We start from the raw sequence: 16109 nt of genomic DNA on the forward strand, positions 1-16109 counted from the left end.
TTTCATCAGCTCTAACGGGGGGCCACAAAGGGCCACACACTTTCTCGCCGATATACGACAAAAACTATCATTTTTAATGTGGACAAAATATGTGCAATTGTCTATATCTATCCAAGATCCTGATATTTTTCAGTTTCAAGAGTTCTCTTTGTATAAAAATGGCCAGACCACGGGCGGCACAAAATTGTTCAACTGCAAACCCACATTAAGTGCAGGAACTCATTTTGTGCAATTTTCCCACAAAAATCTACTCACTCAGAATGTTAATGTTATTCAGGTGCTATGTTTGTCCTGCATGGAATTCCAAATCTCCAAATTATTAGGCCTACTCATACCGGCGTATAGGGCAGTATCACAAGTCCAACACAGCAATGTCTCCCATCTAGTGGTGAACGACAATATTACAACTTTAAACGATACAGTGGAACTCCGCTATTTGCAGGGGATTGAGACTTGACCAGCCAGTGAAGAGTACAAATCTACATACAAATGACGCCCATTAAAATGCATTACGGAAGAAAAAAAAAAAAACACGTTTGTGTTACTGAACTCAACTCAACTGTATTTCTAGAGCACTTTAAAACAACCATGGACAATGGTTATTATTTCAATTACACTCACTGTTTCACTTTCCTAAACATTTTCCTAAATAGGCAGATAACTCCAAAAATTGACTTGGTGATTTGATTTCACACTTGATGGGTGGGCAGCGAGTCCAGACAGACAACTTTTGTATTTGCATACAAAACATTCAAAAGTCAAACGTGTCCCCTTTGAGGCAGAAATAGCGGTGCCGCGTGAGGCGTAAATCCAACGTGAGACGGCAGAAATTGGCAGGTTGCCGCTGGACAGAATGATTTCATTGCACAGGCTCAGCTGATGAATCAACATTGGTCTTCATGAACCAATGAGCCCGGCGATGGCGGCGCGTCACAGAGCAGCAGAGACGGAAAGCAGGCAGGTAATCTGGCGGGGTGCTGCGGTGAACGCTTCGGGCCACATCCCGCCCCAAAAGAAGACCACAAAGTTGCCACAAGGCATGAAAGGGGGATTAGACCACTAATCCCCTTGATCGTCATACATTGATAAAGATCAATAATCCTTCACTTTAGTGGTTTTTTTTTTTTTTTAAAGCGCATCAGCTTAGTCAAAGGACACCAAAACACAAAATGCTCTTCTGTGAGAAGAGTTGCCTCTGATCGACTCGAGTTAAGCGCTACCACTGTCCAACATTGACCTTTGACCAGGCCGCGACCCCAAAACAGAGTCTGGCTCATCGCAGCACGGCACAGGAAACCAAACCCAGTAAAAGACGTACGCCCATGTGACATACATTCATCCAATTTTTTTTTTTTTTTTTTGAGACATAAGAAAAAAAAAAAGACTTATATCCACTGGCCGAAACGGGCTTCTGATGTGACAAAAAAAAAACAATGAAAAAAACAAATACACTGCAGCAAAATGACTTCTGACATAAAGAAAGCCTAAAATACATTTTGGACAAAACTGCACCAAAACAAAATGTGAAAAAACACTTCCCGGATGATTTGTGTACGTGACCCTGCCATTGATTGGCCACTGGTCCATTATCTCTGTGTTCTTTCCTGCTAGCGCTATGGCCTTCATCTTGTCTACTTGTGGTGAGATTCGGTTTCCAAAGCCGTAATTTTGAAGGTTTCCCGACCCGGTCAGCTGTTTTTAAGACACGTCACCAGGAAGTATTGACAGCTCCGATGAAGGCTGAAGCGACAGCCGAAAAACTGTCAGACCGGTAAGAGTTTTTCTCTTCACCCCAAAATAAATCAATAAAATAAAATGGATGAACGTATTGCACTTAAACTTAAACCGAGTTCTTTCCTGCTGATGAGAAAGGGTAATTTTCCGGACATTATAACTGTAATTTCATATCCTCACAGCAAGAGCACAGCATCCCACTTGCGAAGGCCTTGCTCCCTTCACTTTATGATTACACAACACCTTCATTTACAAATGTGTTCCCGCCGCACTTGAGTCTCAGACCGCTGCTGAAAAGGGCATTACAGGGTCGCCTTGACCTCCCCGCGGGTGCTTTAAGTAGACCGTCGATACGAGCTGCTCTTCATTTTCTTCCGATGAATAGAATGATGACTGGCGAGAGTTTACTTTAGTGCCTCTGCGTGCCGCTGTCGGCGCTCGCGGGAGCTTTTATCCGTCGTAGCGGCGAAGGCGCACAAAGCCATGAAAGAAAAACAAACAAATAAACAAAAACACCAGAACGTTGATCTGTTGGGATGACAAAATTTGAATGCCTCATCTTCATAAAACAAGAACATTGACAGCGATGGTGACAGCTTGGAATGAATTATAAATAGAATTGATCTCCATTGCAAAATTTGTCATGAAAGTCAAGCGAATGGAAAGGGGACACATTTCGACCCAACTTCTAATAGAATCCGTTCACAAAGTGTCTCAACGGATGTTGTGAAATGGCTTCACGCACACGCTATTTTCAGATGGGCTCCGAGGTTCCAGCTCGCGGGTGTAATTTGCCGGGCCAGCATAGAAAAAGGTTCACGGCGTCTGTATCACGAACTCCATTATCTTGTAACATATGCAACTGTTTCCCAGGGGCTTGGATGGGGCTAGCTAGCTCGCTTGCTAGCGAGCTAGCTAGCTAGCCTCATCCAAGTTTAGCTAGCTAGGCAGATATGACTAAAACTATTAAAAAACAATACTAGAATGAAGTATTTTTGACAAGATAAAAACAAACAAAAACTAACAGAAAAAAAATTCAAACAAAAACGAACGGATCCACTCAAAAAAAAAAATGAATGAAAAAAGAGAAAACAGTCAAAATGAAATAAAAGCTAACTCGGATAAAAAAAATCCCAAACAGTTGCCGCGCTGTTGTACACGGGAAGCGTGGATTCAAACCCACAACCTCAGAGCACTCTTTCCGCTGTGCCGCCAAGCCGTGCTCATTGTGATCACATTTCACTTCGATCCCAGGAACGGGAGTGCTGAGGTTTGAGCTCCATTACACCGAGCAGCCGACATCAGGCACTCTGGCCCCATTTCATCACATCAAATACGAGCAAGGGAAGCGCCAGGCTGGGATTTCGAACAGATCCCATCTCATACTCAAATGTGTCCAAATACAAAGCATCTTTCATAAAAAAACCAACATAAGTAGAGAGCAAAAACGCGGATGGATGTCGGTCAGGAGAAGAAAAAAAAACAAACTAAAATGGAGGTTGGAGGATGTGGATTGAAAGAGCGCATTGAAATGAAGCGGTCCACCAAAGTGGCTCGAAGGAGGGAGAGTGAGAGGTGAAGTGTGTAAAATAGGGCAAGAAAGGGATCTCTGAAAGCAGGTCATTGATCCAATGCGCCTTGGGGAAGGCTCCTCTGAAAAGCACGGCCGACGCATTTCCTTTCTACCTGCATTCCTCGAGTCCTGTTAGGGAACGGTCGGATGCGTGACAAGGAAATGGAGCCGAGCCGTTGTTGATTGGCAAATGTTGCTGTTTTCACAACGGAAAGAGCTGAACGGAAAGCTCTCAGCAAGTGAATTTATCAAGTCAGCATCGGAATTATCATCACTGGCCGCCGCTGCCGCCGCCGCTTAAGTCGGACGGTGCATCAGTCCAGGAGCAGAATCAATACCGTTAAAAGTGTCCACAGCTCGAGCTTTGCTGCTTGCCATCCTGTTAGCAGCACCAGAGGGCACTTAGTGTAGCACTCGCAATACCATCCTCACGTTTTGTTGTGTGAAGAAGGGAAAATGTTATGATGAAGACTCTCCGTCTCTCCATCCATCGAAGCGCCTGAAGCCGACTGCACCTGACATCTCAACACAATCGCAGCTGAATGTGAAGCTTATTGCGCCTGACGTGTGAAAACAATCGCACTCAACTGTAAAGACAATCACAGCTGACGTGACACCAGAATCACACCTGACTTGTAAAAAAACGCAGCTGGGTATTCCATCAGTGCTGACTTAAGATCCATCAATCCGTCACTGACGCACGCTCGCTTTGCTGGCGAATGATGAACGATGCGAAAAAAAACAAAAAAAAAATGGTGGACTAAGCACTGACGAAGTGGGCTTTTGTCCATCCGGAATCATCGTTACCGATGGATCTTCTCAGTCCAGAACTGACAGACTCCCTTTTGGCTGATGACTGACGGAAACACGCGGCACGTGTCTCGCGGGGACGAAGATACACCGGGGTCGCTTCAAGCGCACCGCATTCACGATCGATTCAGACGCTTTGCTCGTCTGTTCATATGCTAGCACCTCCCAACAGAAATTCCATCAAGTAGGGAGGAGGTAGAAATGTTTTGGGGTCATGAGACGCCATTGACACGTGTCAAATTTGCACGGTCTGTGTGGCAGAAGTTTTATGATCGCCACAAGTTTCCGTTTTATGCTTCAAGTGGGATGAAATTAAAGAGAAATATTCTCACCGCTACGCTTCACAACTTTGCAGATGTGCTCGCGCTCATTCTGCCTTCAATCGGTTGCGATGATGACCGAATTCTGGAATCTTTAAACATTGGATGGACGTTTGCCCTTTACAATGAGTAAAGGAACATAGGCTAAAGACATTATTAAAAAAAAAAAAAAATTGCCCTTTTCCATTATAAACCAATGAAAGTGAGCATTTTTAAAGCAAGAAAAAAAAAAAGATCAAGTTGCACGGCAGCCATAGTTTCATCGTGGTTTTAAATCTCGTCTTGCGTGGCCAACGACAGATATTTCTTTGTGGAAGCCCTCGATCGTGTTCAGTTAGCCGCTCCTTTGCTAGCACATGGTCTTAGACTTCAGAGTTTTGGAGACACAGATGGCTCTTGCGGTTAGACATATTGATCGTCGCTTTGACGGTGCTCTGACGGGCGGCATCAAGCGGAAACGACGTGGCCCGCACGGATGACCGTTGAGCTTCTCTGATTATATTCAAGGATTTTTGGAAAGCACTTTGAGCAGGGCTGTCAAACTCATTTCGATTGTGGGCCACATCACAGTTCGGGTTTTTCCCTCAGAGGGTCCTCGCGACTGTGAAAACCACGTTTCAATGTATCTTTTTCTCCTCCGGGACATATAAAATGGCCACCGACGTTTGATTGTAAGATTTCTCAACAAATTGAATTTGAAATCAGACAGCACGTGAAATCGCTGAAAGCAAATCTTTTCGTGTACCATTTTTTTATCCGAGTGATGTGAAAGGGGTGTGAATGTAAACGCTTCTAAAATGGATTAAAGTGAAGAAAAATGGCAATGTCAGAGAAGATTTTCTGCCAGAATTGTAAACAGCTCCATAAAAAAACAAAAAAAAACATAATTTGTTTACTCTGTGGGACACATGAAATAATCCTAATTATGAGTCAGGTCAAATCTGCCCCCAAGGGCCTCGTGTTTGACACCTCGACGGTTCACATTTTCAAAAAGGCGTTCCGTCGTCAACGGGTCAGATTAAATGACGGGCTTGGTGTCGGCGTCACCCAGAAAGCGCTTGGCCAAAATGGGCTTAAAAAAAAAAAAAAAGGACAAACATACCTGAGAGACTTCTCCAGGCGACTTGCAGGAGAGCCCACAATCTCCCCCAGCGTGCAGTGGACCTGTCCCAGAAAGTCCTGCCATGAGGGCGACAGTGAGTGCCATGTAGAGCGGGCATCGGTTTGGGGCAAAGTGGCGGGCGGCATGTTCGGGCGGGAGTAACAAAAGACAGGAGTTGAGCATCAATCGAGGACCTTGTACAGTCAGAATTGAGAGGACATCTGAGGCAGACACGTACGTTAAAGTCGGCCGGCTTTTTCCCAAGTGCGGAGAAGGAGGAGGAGGAGGAGAAGGAGGAGGAGGAGGAAGAGAAAGAAAGGAAGGAAGAAATCAAGAAAGAAAGAGAGAGGGAGAGAGAGAGAGAGAGAGAGAGAGAGAGAGAGAGAGCGGGCAGCAATAGCATTGGCACAAGTCAGCATCTCACGGAACTCAACTGAAATCATCCTCAAGCAAGATGGAGAGCAATGGGGTGGATTTGGGAGCGTCGGGGCGGACATCGTGGTGACGGGCGGAGGTGCAACGGGAAGGACGACGACGTGACGAGAGGCGTGCGGAACAAGCAAAAGTCGGGAAGGGTTTGAGCAAAACTTTACGATCGACCGCGAGAAAGCTGATGCTGGAATGTTTGGTCGTGTGCAAAGCAAACGCTCTTCTCTCCAAACGCACGTTCGCAACGCCAATGTGCCGAAATCCATCATGCGCACGGATTCGTTTCTCATTCCCAAGAAAAGTGCCCAACTTGCAACCCAAAGTTTGATTCGTACATCTCCAAGGGGAATTTAAAAAAAAAAAAAATGTTTTCCACTTTGTCAAGAGACGGAAACCCATTAGGTCGGCACATGATGCATCAGTTACTCCAATGGAAGTGCAAAGGTGGCGTCTCATTTGATTTGCGGGCGACCAGAAAGTGTGCGACATGCCCACATTGGAAGCAAGCGAAGCAAAACAGAACAGGATGAACCACACTGAGAGGCTTCAGCTTCCGGGTCCACACAGAGAAGGAGCTTTACTCACATGCTTGGCCAGATCGGGACTTCGAGAATCAATATCAAACCTGAAACCATCAAGAAAGCACTTGAGCATGTCAAAGCGCGCCGCTTTGCAACAACGGGACACATACAGTACGCTGCACGGCGAAACCGGTGCAGCCCTCAACACATTTGTTAACATCTTGAAATTGAAACGAGTCCACTTTGTTGTTTCGTGGCCAAGTAATCCAAATTTGACGCAAACAGTCAATCATTCCATTATCCGATCCGCTTATGCTCACAAGGGTCGCGGGGGCGTGCTGGAGCCTATCACAGCTGTCTCGGGGCAGTAGTCTGGGGGCACCCTGAACCGCTTGCCAGCCAATCACAGGGCACATAGAGACCAACAACCGTCCGCGCTCACACTCACGCCGCGGGACAATTTGGAGTGTTCAGTCAGCCTGCCACGCATGTTTTTGCAATGTGGGAGGAAAGCGGAGCACCCGGAGAAAACCCACGCGGGCCCGGGGAGAACATGTAAACTCCACACAGGGAGGCCGGAGCCGAGATCGCACCCGCGACCTCTGCACTGTGAGGTCGACGCCCTAACCACCGGACCACCCTGGATCGTCTTTCGAATTGTAAAAATGCAGAACTGGTCTCCTTTGGGGAAAAAAAAAAAAATCTCGCTCTCTATCTACCGTCTGTAAACGAGGCCTTAAGTCGCATGCGTCTGCCAGTCAACGTAAAAGTAATTAAACTCCAGAAGGCCTCGGCTCCCCCGCTCCGCCTCCCCCCCCCCCTCCTCATGTGATAAAAGAGAGATGTAAATGAGTCCCCTCTAATTGCAAAGGGAGAGACTCCCTGCTGTTGAAAGCCACACTTCCTTCCCCATCGCATGCAAATGAATTCGGAAGGAGAACAAAAGTCTCTGGACACCCGAGCGTCCGCAAGGGTCTCGGCGAAAGACGGCACTCTGTCACACAGAGTCCAAGACTTTCAGGAGGATTATTGGGCGCTCGTTGCGCCGGCCCACATTTGATTAGCGGGGCTCTGAAAATGAAGGTGCACCCGGCTGACCTGGTCACTTGGCATCGAGGATTTCTAATCGAATGACAACGTGAGTCGAGACACAAAAGTGCCTTGTTGGCGTGAAGCATCGGCGTCTTATTTGACGCGTCAAAGTGACCTGTTTCAATTGCTCGCAAAGCGACTCTTGTTTCCGCAGCTGGGAGACTTTGTCTTTCGGAATAAAAGCAGAACACGCGAAGCGAAACGTTAGCCGGGTACGTGTTGATCACGTCACAACATTTTCGAGCTCATTTTCGATTTGATTCGTGTTATCTTATGTGAGGACTCGCTGAGCAATTTTGGATTTCGTTTTTCTTTCTTCCATTTGAAGTGCGAAGCCCCAGTAAATAGGCGAGTTTCTTTACATTTCAAACTAAAATGGTTCTCATCCCCTGCATGATGAATTTTTTGTTTTGGATTCACCTTTTCTTGTACGCAACCATTAACAAAAAAAAATTGAGCAACCTCACTAAATGGAGCTTTACCTCAACGAGAAAAGGATGTGCGGCCCTTCAGGATTTTTATTTGGATACCCTTGGTCATGAGAGATGGAATTTGGGAGCTATGCTATCAGGAGTGCACACAACAACAAAGATTTTATCTCAACGTGTACCTATAAATTGCACCATTGTGTGTGTGTGTGTGTGTGTGTGTGTGTGTGTGTGTGTGTGTGTGTGTGCGTGCGTGGTCACGCGCATGGGATCTTGGCAAGTTTTCGAAGACTTGCTTTGCTTTGACAGCAGGGGAGATTAGCGATAAAAGTCGAAATGAAATATGTATCACCCTCATAGTTTTCTACGGAGACAGAGTGCCAATGAATAATTCCTCGGGAGAGAAGAAGCAAGACGAGGAGAAAATGAGAGTCAGGTTAGAGGACGAGGGAATAAGGACACGCGGGTATATTTAACGTATTCCCCGCATGACAAGCGGATTGGCGAGGCACATTTCTGACGGCAAATGTATTCAGAATTCAACTCGATTCAGAAGTTAGCCACGCAAATAAGACACAAAGTCCCAGAATGCACGACAAAAATTTGTGTGCTGTCATATCGCCAGCTTTATGTTGGCGGCACAGTCTTTCATTCACGCCCGTCGTGTTCATCTAAATGAAGTTGAAAGGAGGCGTGCATTTTTTTGCCCCCTCACCTTTTCACAGGTGTCTTAATAAAAGCATGAGAAAGCAAAACAAAAATGTCGACCGGAAAAAAAACTACATGAGCGGCTGAAATGTGTTTGAGGTGAATGAAAGCCACTTTGGTGGTGGCATCGACCTGCGCAGGCTCTGTTGACTCCCTTTTGACATGAGTTGCAATGTGTGTTGGCTTATTTTGAACAACCTCTGGAAATGTTTTCCTTTTTTGTTGAAAATGACTTCTTCTGACCTCCAGGATCCCTCACCGTATGCTGGGCAACGGCAGAACACAGGTTGTTCTTTTAGACCAAATTAGAATTCATCCACACGTGTCGTAACAGCTGCTAGCTAGCGCTAACCTCACCTGGATTTTTTTGTGTCAGTGTTTTTTTTTTTGTGTATTGAACAATCTAGCTAGCGCTAACCTCACCTGGATTTTTTTGTGTCAGTGTTTTTTTTTTGTGTGTATTGAACGATCTACCTAGCGCTAACCTCACCTGGATTTTTTTGTGTCAGTGTTTTTTTTTGTGTGTATTGAACAATCTAGCTAGCGCTAACCTCACCTGGATTTTTTTGTGTCAGTGTTTTTTTTTGTGTGTATTGAACAATCTAGCTAGCGCTAACCTCACCTCTGGATTTTTTTTGTGTCAGTGTTTTTTTTGTGTATTGAACCATCTAGCTAGCGCTAACCTCACCTGGATTTTTTTGGGTCAGTGTTTTTATTTTGTGTGTATTGAACAATCTAGCTAGCGCTATCCTCCCCTGGATTTTTTTGTGTCAGTGTTTTTATTTTGTGTGTATTGAACAATCTAGCTAGCGCTAACCTCACCTGGATTTTTTTGTGTCAAAGTGTTTTTTTTTGTGTGCATTGAACAATCTAGCTAGCGCTAACCTCACCTGGATTTTTTTGTGTCAGTGTTTTTTTTTGTGTGTATTGAACAATCTAGCTAGCGCTAACCTCACCTGGATTTTTTTTTGTGTCAGTGTTTTTTTTTTGTGTATTGAACCATCTAGCTAGTGCTAACCTCACCTGGATTTTTTTGTGTCAGTATTTTTTTTTGTGTGTATTGAACAATCTAGCTAGCGCAAACCTCACCTGGATTTTTTTGTGTCAGTGGCTTTTTTTTGTGTGTATTGAACGATCTAGCTCGCGCTAACCTCACCTGGATTTTTTGTGTCAAAGTGTTTTTTTTTTGTGTATTGAACAATATGTAATATTCCTAGTGAACTGTTATTTCAAAGGTTGAAATTATTCCTTGACTAATTTATAGAGAACGGATGGGGGGGGGGCGGTTTTGGACTCCCTTTTGAACTGCTGTACGTGAGCATGAGCGGGTAAGCCAGGGAGGATGCGGAAAGAAATATTTGGAGCAGCGCTCTTCGGTCAGCTTCGTTGTGGTCTCAGAGGAGCTCATCAAAGTAGATAACTTACACGTCAAAGCGCAGGTTCTGCTTCTCTTCAAAGAAGTAGTCCAGGATGTATTTCCTGACAAAGTCTGGGTTCAGAGTGTTGTCAATCACCTCCGTTCTCCCAAACTGTATCAAAACACGGAAGAGAGGGCAAAATAACAAGACGATATTTGCAATATGTTGCCGCTGATGATATCACGATGCGATACAAAACAACGTCTAGAAAACAGTTCCCCGTTTGCGGCGCCCCGTCCGCCTGAAGACGGCTCAACTCCGCAAACAGCCGTCTTATTTTGGCCTATGCACAGTGCTTTCCAATGATACCTAGCAAGCGTGTGCGTCCACGACAGGCACATTGCAAAGACCGTAGCTGCTGCTAATCTGAATTGATTCTCCAAATTGCTCTGCTTTTGTCCGTCGACACAACAGGTGAGCCCATCAGCGTCGCGTATACTCATTGACACTCGCGCGTAAATTGATCACAGCTGACGCGTCAAACACAGCCACGCCAATCTCGCCATCCATCCACGACGATTGGGAACGTCCTCAAAAACACCATCTGCAGCAAGTGTTCACTGCATATCGCAGAATGGATATTTAGTCTGACCGCGGCCAGGTTGAATTCATCAACATGAGATTGGCAGCACTCAACGATTGCACAATCACGCGACTGAAAAAAAAAAAGAAAAAGCAAGGCAAAGGCAAACACCTCATAGGCAGCCAGGATATGTCAATACGAGACTCGGGGGGGGGGGGGAATTTGACATTCATTCTGCCGTGACCTCGGCATCTGGGATGTTTTACGTGTTCCGGGCCGTTAAAACGGAACTGTGCCTTCCTCTTCTCTGAGAGAGAGAAAAAAAAAAAAATGAAATGAGAGGTTTCCCTCCAAGTGCCACTACGACCAGCTGCTTCATCAGCAACGGCAGAATGGGAATCAGCAGCAGATTGAGGAGAGGAAGTAACACGTCCCGCTGCTGACCGTTGGTCCCGTCTTCTGAAGACTGGGCTGCACCCGAGTCAAGGAGTCGCCTTTCTTTTTTCATGACTGACAAGCGGGAGAAGGCACACCTTCATCCATTTTTCAGCATCGCCTGATCAGTGATTCCCAAGCGCCTCCACGAGAGGTCAACAGGCATGCTCAGGGAAATGACGAGATTCGCTTTCATTTCATGTCCGGTGACCCCCTTTGCCTGTTCGAAATTTGCGACTCGCAATTTCACCCGTTCGCTTTTATTTTCCGTGGAATTTTTCTGCAACGGCCTGAGATATCTGAGGATGGCGCCAAAGTCCCGTCTAATCGCAAACTACTAAGTGGTGTGGAGTCCCGCTGCTGACCGTTGGTCCCGTCTTCTGAAGACTGGGCTGCACCCGAGTCAAGGAGTCGCCTTTCTTTTTTCATGACTGACAAGCGGGAGAAGGCACACCTTCATCCATTTTTCAGCATCGCCCGATCAGTGATTCCCAAGCGCCTCCACGAGAGGTCAACAGGCATGGCCAGGGAAATGACGGGATTCGCTTTCATTTCATGTACAGTGAGCCGCTTTGCCTGTTCGAAATTCGCGACTCGTAATTTCACCCGTTCGCTTTTATTTTCCGTGGAATTTTTCTGCAACGGCCTGAGATATCTGAGGATGGCGCCAAAGTCCCGTCTAATCGCAAACTACTAAGTGGTGTGGAGGAAGTGCGTTGAAGTGATACATCCCAATCGGTTGGGAGCAGAGATTTCGCTTGTGATTGCACCCAATGGTGCAGAGCTAACACGACCGCCTCGTGTGGACTGGAGCGGGACACTAAACACTACAAAGCAGTCAGCCAGCCTCGTTTCATCACGTCTTCTTCGGAAAAGAGGCTTCAATTTGACCACTGGGATCAATTAAATCCGGCGGTCAATCGCCCGCAGGGGTACATCCCAGATCGTTACGCTGACATCACGTTTGCAAAGTGACGTGCAGCGTAAAGACAAAACACATGCAAATGCAGAGCGGGCGCTCGTGTGTGTCTTATGGAGGTGATTCGTGCGGGCTGAGGGAGGCGTGGTATGTCTTACCTCTCGCCACTGTTTGCACTCCACGCCCTGCGTGTACAACACCACCACTGCCAAGAGAGAAGAAAGCAGAACCCATCAAAAGACCGCTTTCATCTCCAACGTGATGCGAGTGAAGAGCCTCGATGCCACATTGTAACCTCGAAATTGTACGGCAATGCAAGTTTTCAGTTTTGAGTCCTGTCTTTCATTTTATTTGCTTATTTTGTTGTAATTATATCCTCTCCCGTGTCGGAAGCTCGACAGTGCCATGACCTAGCCCCCTGAAATGCCCCTTTACCGAATTCCGCGTTCTTTGCATTTATCACACACACACACACACACACACACACACACACACACACACACACACACACACACACACACACACACACACACACACACACACACAAAAACGTGATGCGAGTGAAGAGCCTCGATGCCACATTGTAACCTCGAAATTGTACGGCAATGCAAGTTTTCAGTTTTGAGTCCTGTCTTTCATTTTATTTGCTTATTTTGTTGTAATTATATCCTCTCGTGTCGGAAGCTTCACAGTGCCATGAACTAACCCCCTTAAATGCCCCTTTACTGAATTCCGCGTTATTTGCATTTATCTCACACACACACACACACACACGCACTCACACACACACACACACACACACACACACACACACACACACGAACAAGGATTTCAGTTCACCAAACCAATTTTAATAACACACACTGAGGCAATCCAAGGCAATACAAAATGCAGTTTCTAAATGGCAGTTTAATTTATTAGGCACAAAAAAATCCATAACTACCTGTTCCCCTCTGTGGAAAAAGTAATTGTGCCGACCTTGGCAGCAATAACTGAAATCAAGCGTTTGGGATAATGGGTGGTGGGTCTTTCACATTGCTGTGGAGGAACTTTGGCCCAATCATCTTTGCAGAATTGCTTCTACTGCACCATTTTGGAGTTTTCGAACACCAACTGCCCACCTCAGGTCACACCACAGCTTCTCACATGGATTCAAATCCAGACTTTCTCTTGGCCACTCAAAATTTGATTTTGCTTTATTTATTTGTTTTAGCCATTCAGAGATGGACTTGCTGGTGTGTTCTGGATCGTTGTGCTGCCTGATCCAAGAGCGCTTGAGTGTGAGGGTGTAAAATGATTGTCGGACGTTTTCCTTCTGAATTTTCTGAAAGGGAATTAATTGTCCGATAAATGAATCAAAGCAAGTTGTCCTGGTCCTGAGGAAGCAAAGCAGCCCCAGCCCATCACACTGCTACCACCAGGCTTCACTGTTGGCATCGTGTTCTTTTTATTAAATGGCAGGCGCCAGACGTAACGGGCCCCACATCACCCAAACAGTTCAATTTTTGACTCATCAGTCCACAGAATGTTTTTCCAAAAGTTTTGAGGATCATCAAGATGTCTTTTGGCAAACGTGAGATTCGGATAGAAGTGATTTTCGCCTGGGAACTCTCCCATGCGTGCCACTTTTGGCCAGTGTCTTTCTGAGGGGAGAGTCGTGAACACTAACCTGACCTGAGGCCAGCGAGGTCTGGAAGTTCTTTGGATGTTTTTCTCAGATTTTTTGCAAGCTCCTGGATGAGTTGTCATCGCATAATTTTAGCCGGTCGACCACTCTTGGGAATGTTTTGCAGTGTTCCCAGTTTTCTCCATGCGTGGTTAATGGCCCTGACAGTGGTTTGCTGGAGCCCCAGAAGTCTTCGAAACGGCTTTGGAACCTTTTCCAGACTGATAGATTTCAATCACGCATTTTTCAAATTTCTTCTCAAATTTCTTTGGATCGTATCACGATGCTTCACATTTTCTGACAAATACCATGTGATTTCTTGATTCAACAAATGTGATGGTCATCAAGTTGGGGTGTGACCTGTAAAATTGAACTTGGCTTTCCCAAAATTGTCGTTAGTCACAGTTAATTTGTGTGATTTAACAAGGGGGCGGGGGGCAATGACTTTTTCACATAGACAGGTAGGTTTGGATTTCTTATATTTTTGCCTTAATAAATTAAATTGGCGTTTTGAAACTGCATTTTGTATTTCCTTGCGTTGTCTCTTTGCGATATCGAAGTGGTTTGATGAATTAAAATGAAAACCTTTGTTGTGTGTGTGATGAAAATGCGAAGTACAAAAGGAATAAGGAAGGCAGCAAATACTTTTTCACGGCACTGTACCTCTCGCCCTCATTCCTCTCTGCTCTGGTGCTCGCCTCTACCCGTGTCCCATCCCTTGTGTATCAACTCGTCTGTGTGGATCCCCCGACCTCTGTCAGCGGGTTTCGTATCATGCCACGTCGAGAAGCGGCCCATATTTGAAATTGTTATGACCAGTTACATGCTACACAGAGTCAATGCTTCTTTTGTTTCTTGACTTCCAAGGTTGTCTTTTTTTTTCTCCAGCTTTCTGCTGTGATCTATTGTTGCAATTTTTGTTCTTAGTTTTCACAAGCTTTGATGTAGTTTATTGATTTGGGTCGTGTACTCTCGACTGACTGTTGAAATTCCTGCATTGCGGTGATTTTTTTGGGGGTAATATTTTAATATCCCTGTTGACTATACTCAATAAATCTAATGCTACACCCCCCCCCCCACCCCCTCGAGTGGCCAAATGATCCTTATTCAATTCACTCACCTGGCGGCTCCCAAAACAAATCAAGTGCAGTCGCAAGCAGGAACCTCTTTTCATGGCCAGTCTTTCAAGTGCTGAAATCAATCAAACTGTGACGCGTGCTTCACCCACATTAGCTGGTTTCGTTTTTCCTTCCGGCTACTACAAAACGGCTGCCTTCTTGCAAAATTTTGCGCATGTTTTCCTCGAAAGGGCAGCATGGTGGTTTACTGGCTAGTGTGTCCAAACTTCCTGGATGGGGTTTGCAAGTTCGTGGGTTTTCTCGGGGTACTCCATTTTTCTCCCACATTCCCAAAACATGCACGGAAGGCTAATTGATTACTCTAAATTGTCCCGCAGTGTGATTGTGAAGGTGAAGCATTGTTTGTCTGTGTGTGCCCTGCAATGGGCTGGCAACCGGTTCAGGGTGTCCCCCGCCTACTGCCTGAAGACAGCTGGAATCGAACCCTGCACCTTTCACACTGTGAGGCGGCCGTGCTAACCAGTCGACCACTGTGCAGCCAAAGAGATGCTTAATTTGTCAAAATTCGAAGAATAAACAGTCATTCCTCGAGGGCCTTCAGCTTCAATACAAAATAAATAACATTTAACTGTCAGGCACGCGCACACACACACACACACACACACACACACAAACACACACACACACACACACACGCACACACACACGCGCAGAGTGACATCCCAACCAATCGGCGTCGCTGTTATAATGATTTTGTCGTTCGATGAAGCATCAGCAGTCAGTGAAATGTCAGCCAATGAGATGACGATGCTTTGAGAGAGCGAGAGGGCAAAATTCTTTGCTGTTGGGCCACATTTGAGAGACAGACAAGCCTGCTCATTTGTACATGAGCCGAGAGAAAATAGCTTGAATGTGGATGTAAAATGCGTTACAAAATGGTCAATTTTATTTCAGAAAAACTGGTATCGTACCATACGTCTAATTTATTCTTTGATGAACCGAGTAGGCATTTTGGCGGTCTTTCTTCAAGGTCACGTGCGTCCACGACTAAAGTGTGATCAAAACACGCTTTCTTCAAGGTGGGATTTCCTGCTTCCTTTCCAATTTTACGACTTCAAATGAAGCTGAGGCGGGCCCAGTGCAACGTTGCAGAATACAAAGTAGGCCGAGCAGTCCTCACCGCGCTTTGTTTACACAAAGGGCTGGAACCTTCTTCCTCTTTTGTAAAGCGTCGCTCTCGTCCTGCATCTCATTGCGAGAATTCCTGGAAATGCAGTCACCGCACTTTGGTTTCATTCGGCTTTAGAAAAGATTCCACCTAGTTCACGGATATAAATGGGTCTGTGTTTTAT

General features: G+C 45.7%; 1 protein-coding gene across 3 annotated transcripts in view; it reads right to left on the reverse strand.

Annotated features, from left to right (window-relative positions):
- Positions 1-16109, reverse strand: part of LOC109510494 (copine-5-like) — a 56841-nt gene that overhangs the window by 30357 nt on the left and 10375 nt on the right. The window contains exons 3-7 of one of the 3 annotated variants that reach the window (XM_019860840.1): positions 12171-12217; positions 10143-10246; positions 6554-6593; positions 5778-5792; positions 5540-5616 (exon numbers count right to left, since the gene is read on the reverse strand). In XM_019860840.1, coding sequence (XP_019716399.1) covers positions 5540-5616; positions 5778-5792; positions 6554-6593; positions 10143-10246; positions 12171-12217 — 283 coding nt within the window. The remainder of the gene's footprint in view (positions 1-5539; positions 5617-5777; positions 5793-6553; positions 6594-10142; positions 10247-12170; positions 12218-16109) is intronic. The other 2 variants (XM_019860842.1, XM_019860841.1) reach the window with 2 other exon arrangements.

This window comes from Hippocampus comes, unplaced genomic scaffold, assembly GCF_001891065.2.
Source record: "Hippocampus comes isolate QL1 unplaced genomic scaffold, H_comes_QL1_v1.1 scaffold56, whole genome shotgun sequence".
Classification (NCBI taxonomy): Eukaryota; Metazoa; Chordata; class Actinopteri; order Syngnathiformes; family Syngnathidae; genus Hippocampus; species Hippocampus comes.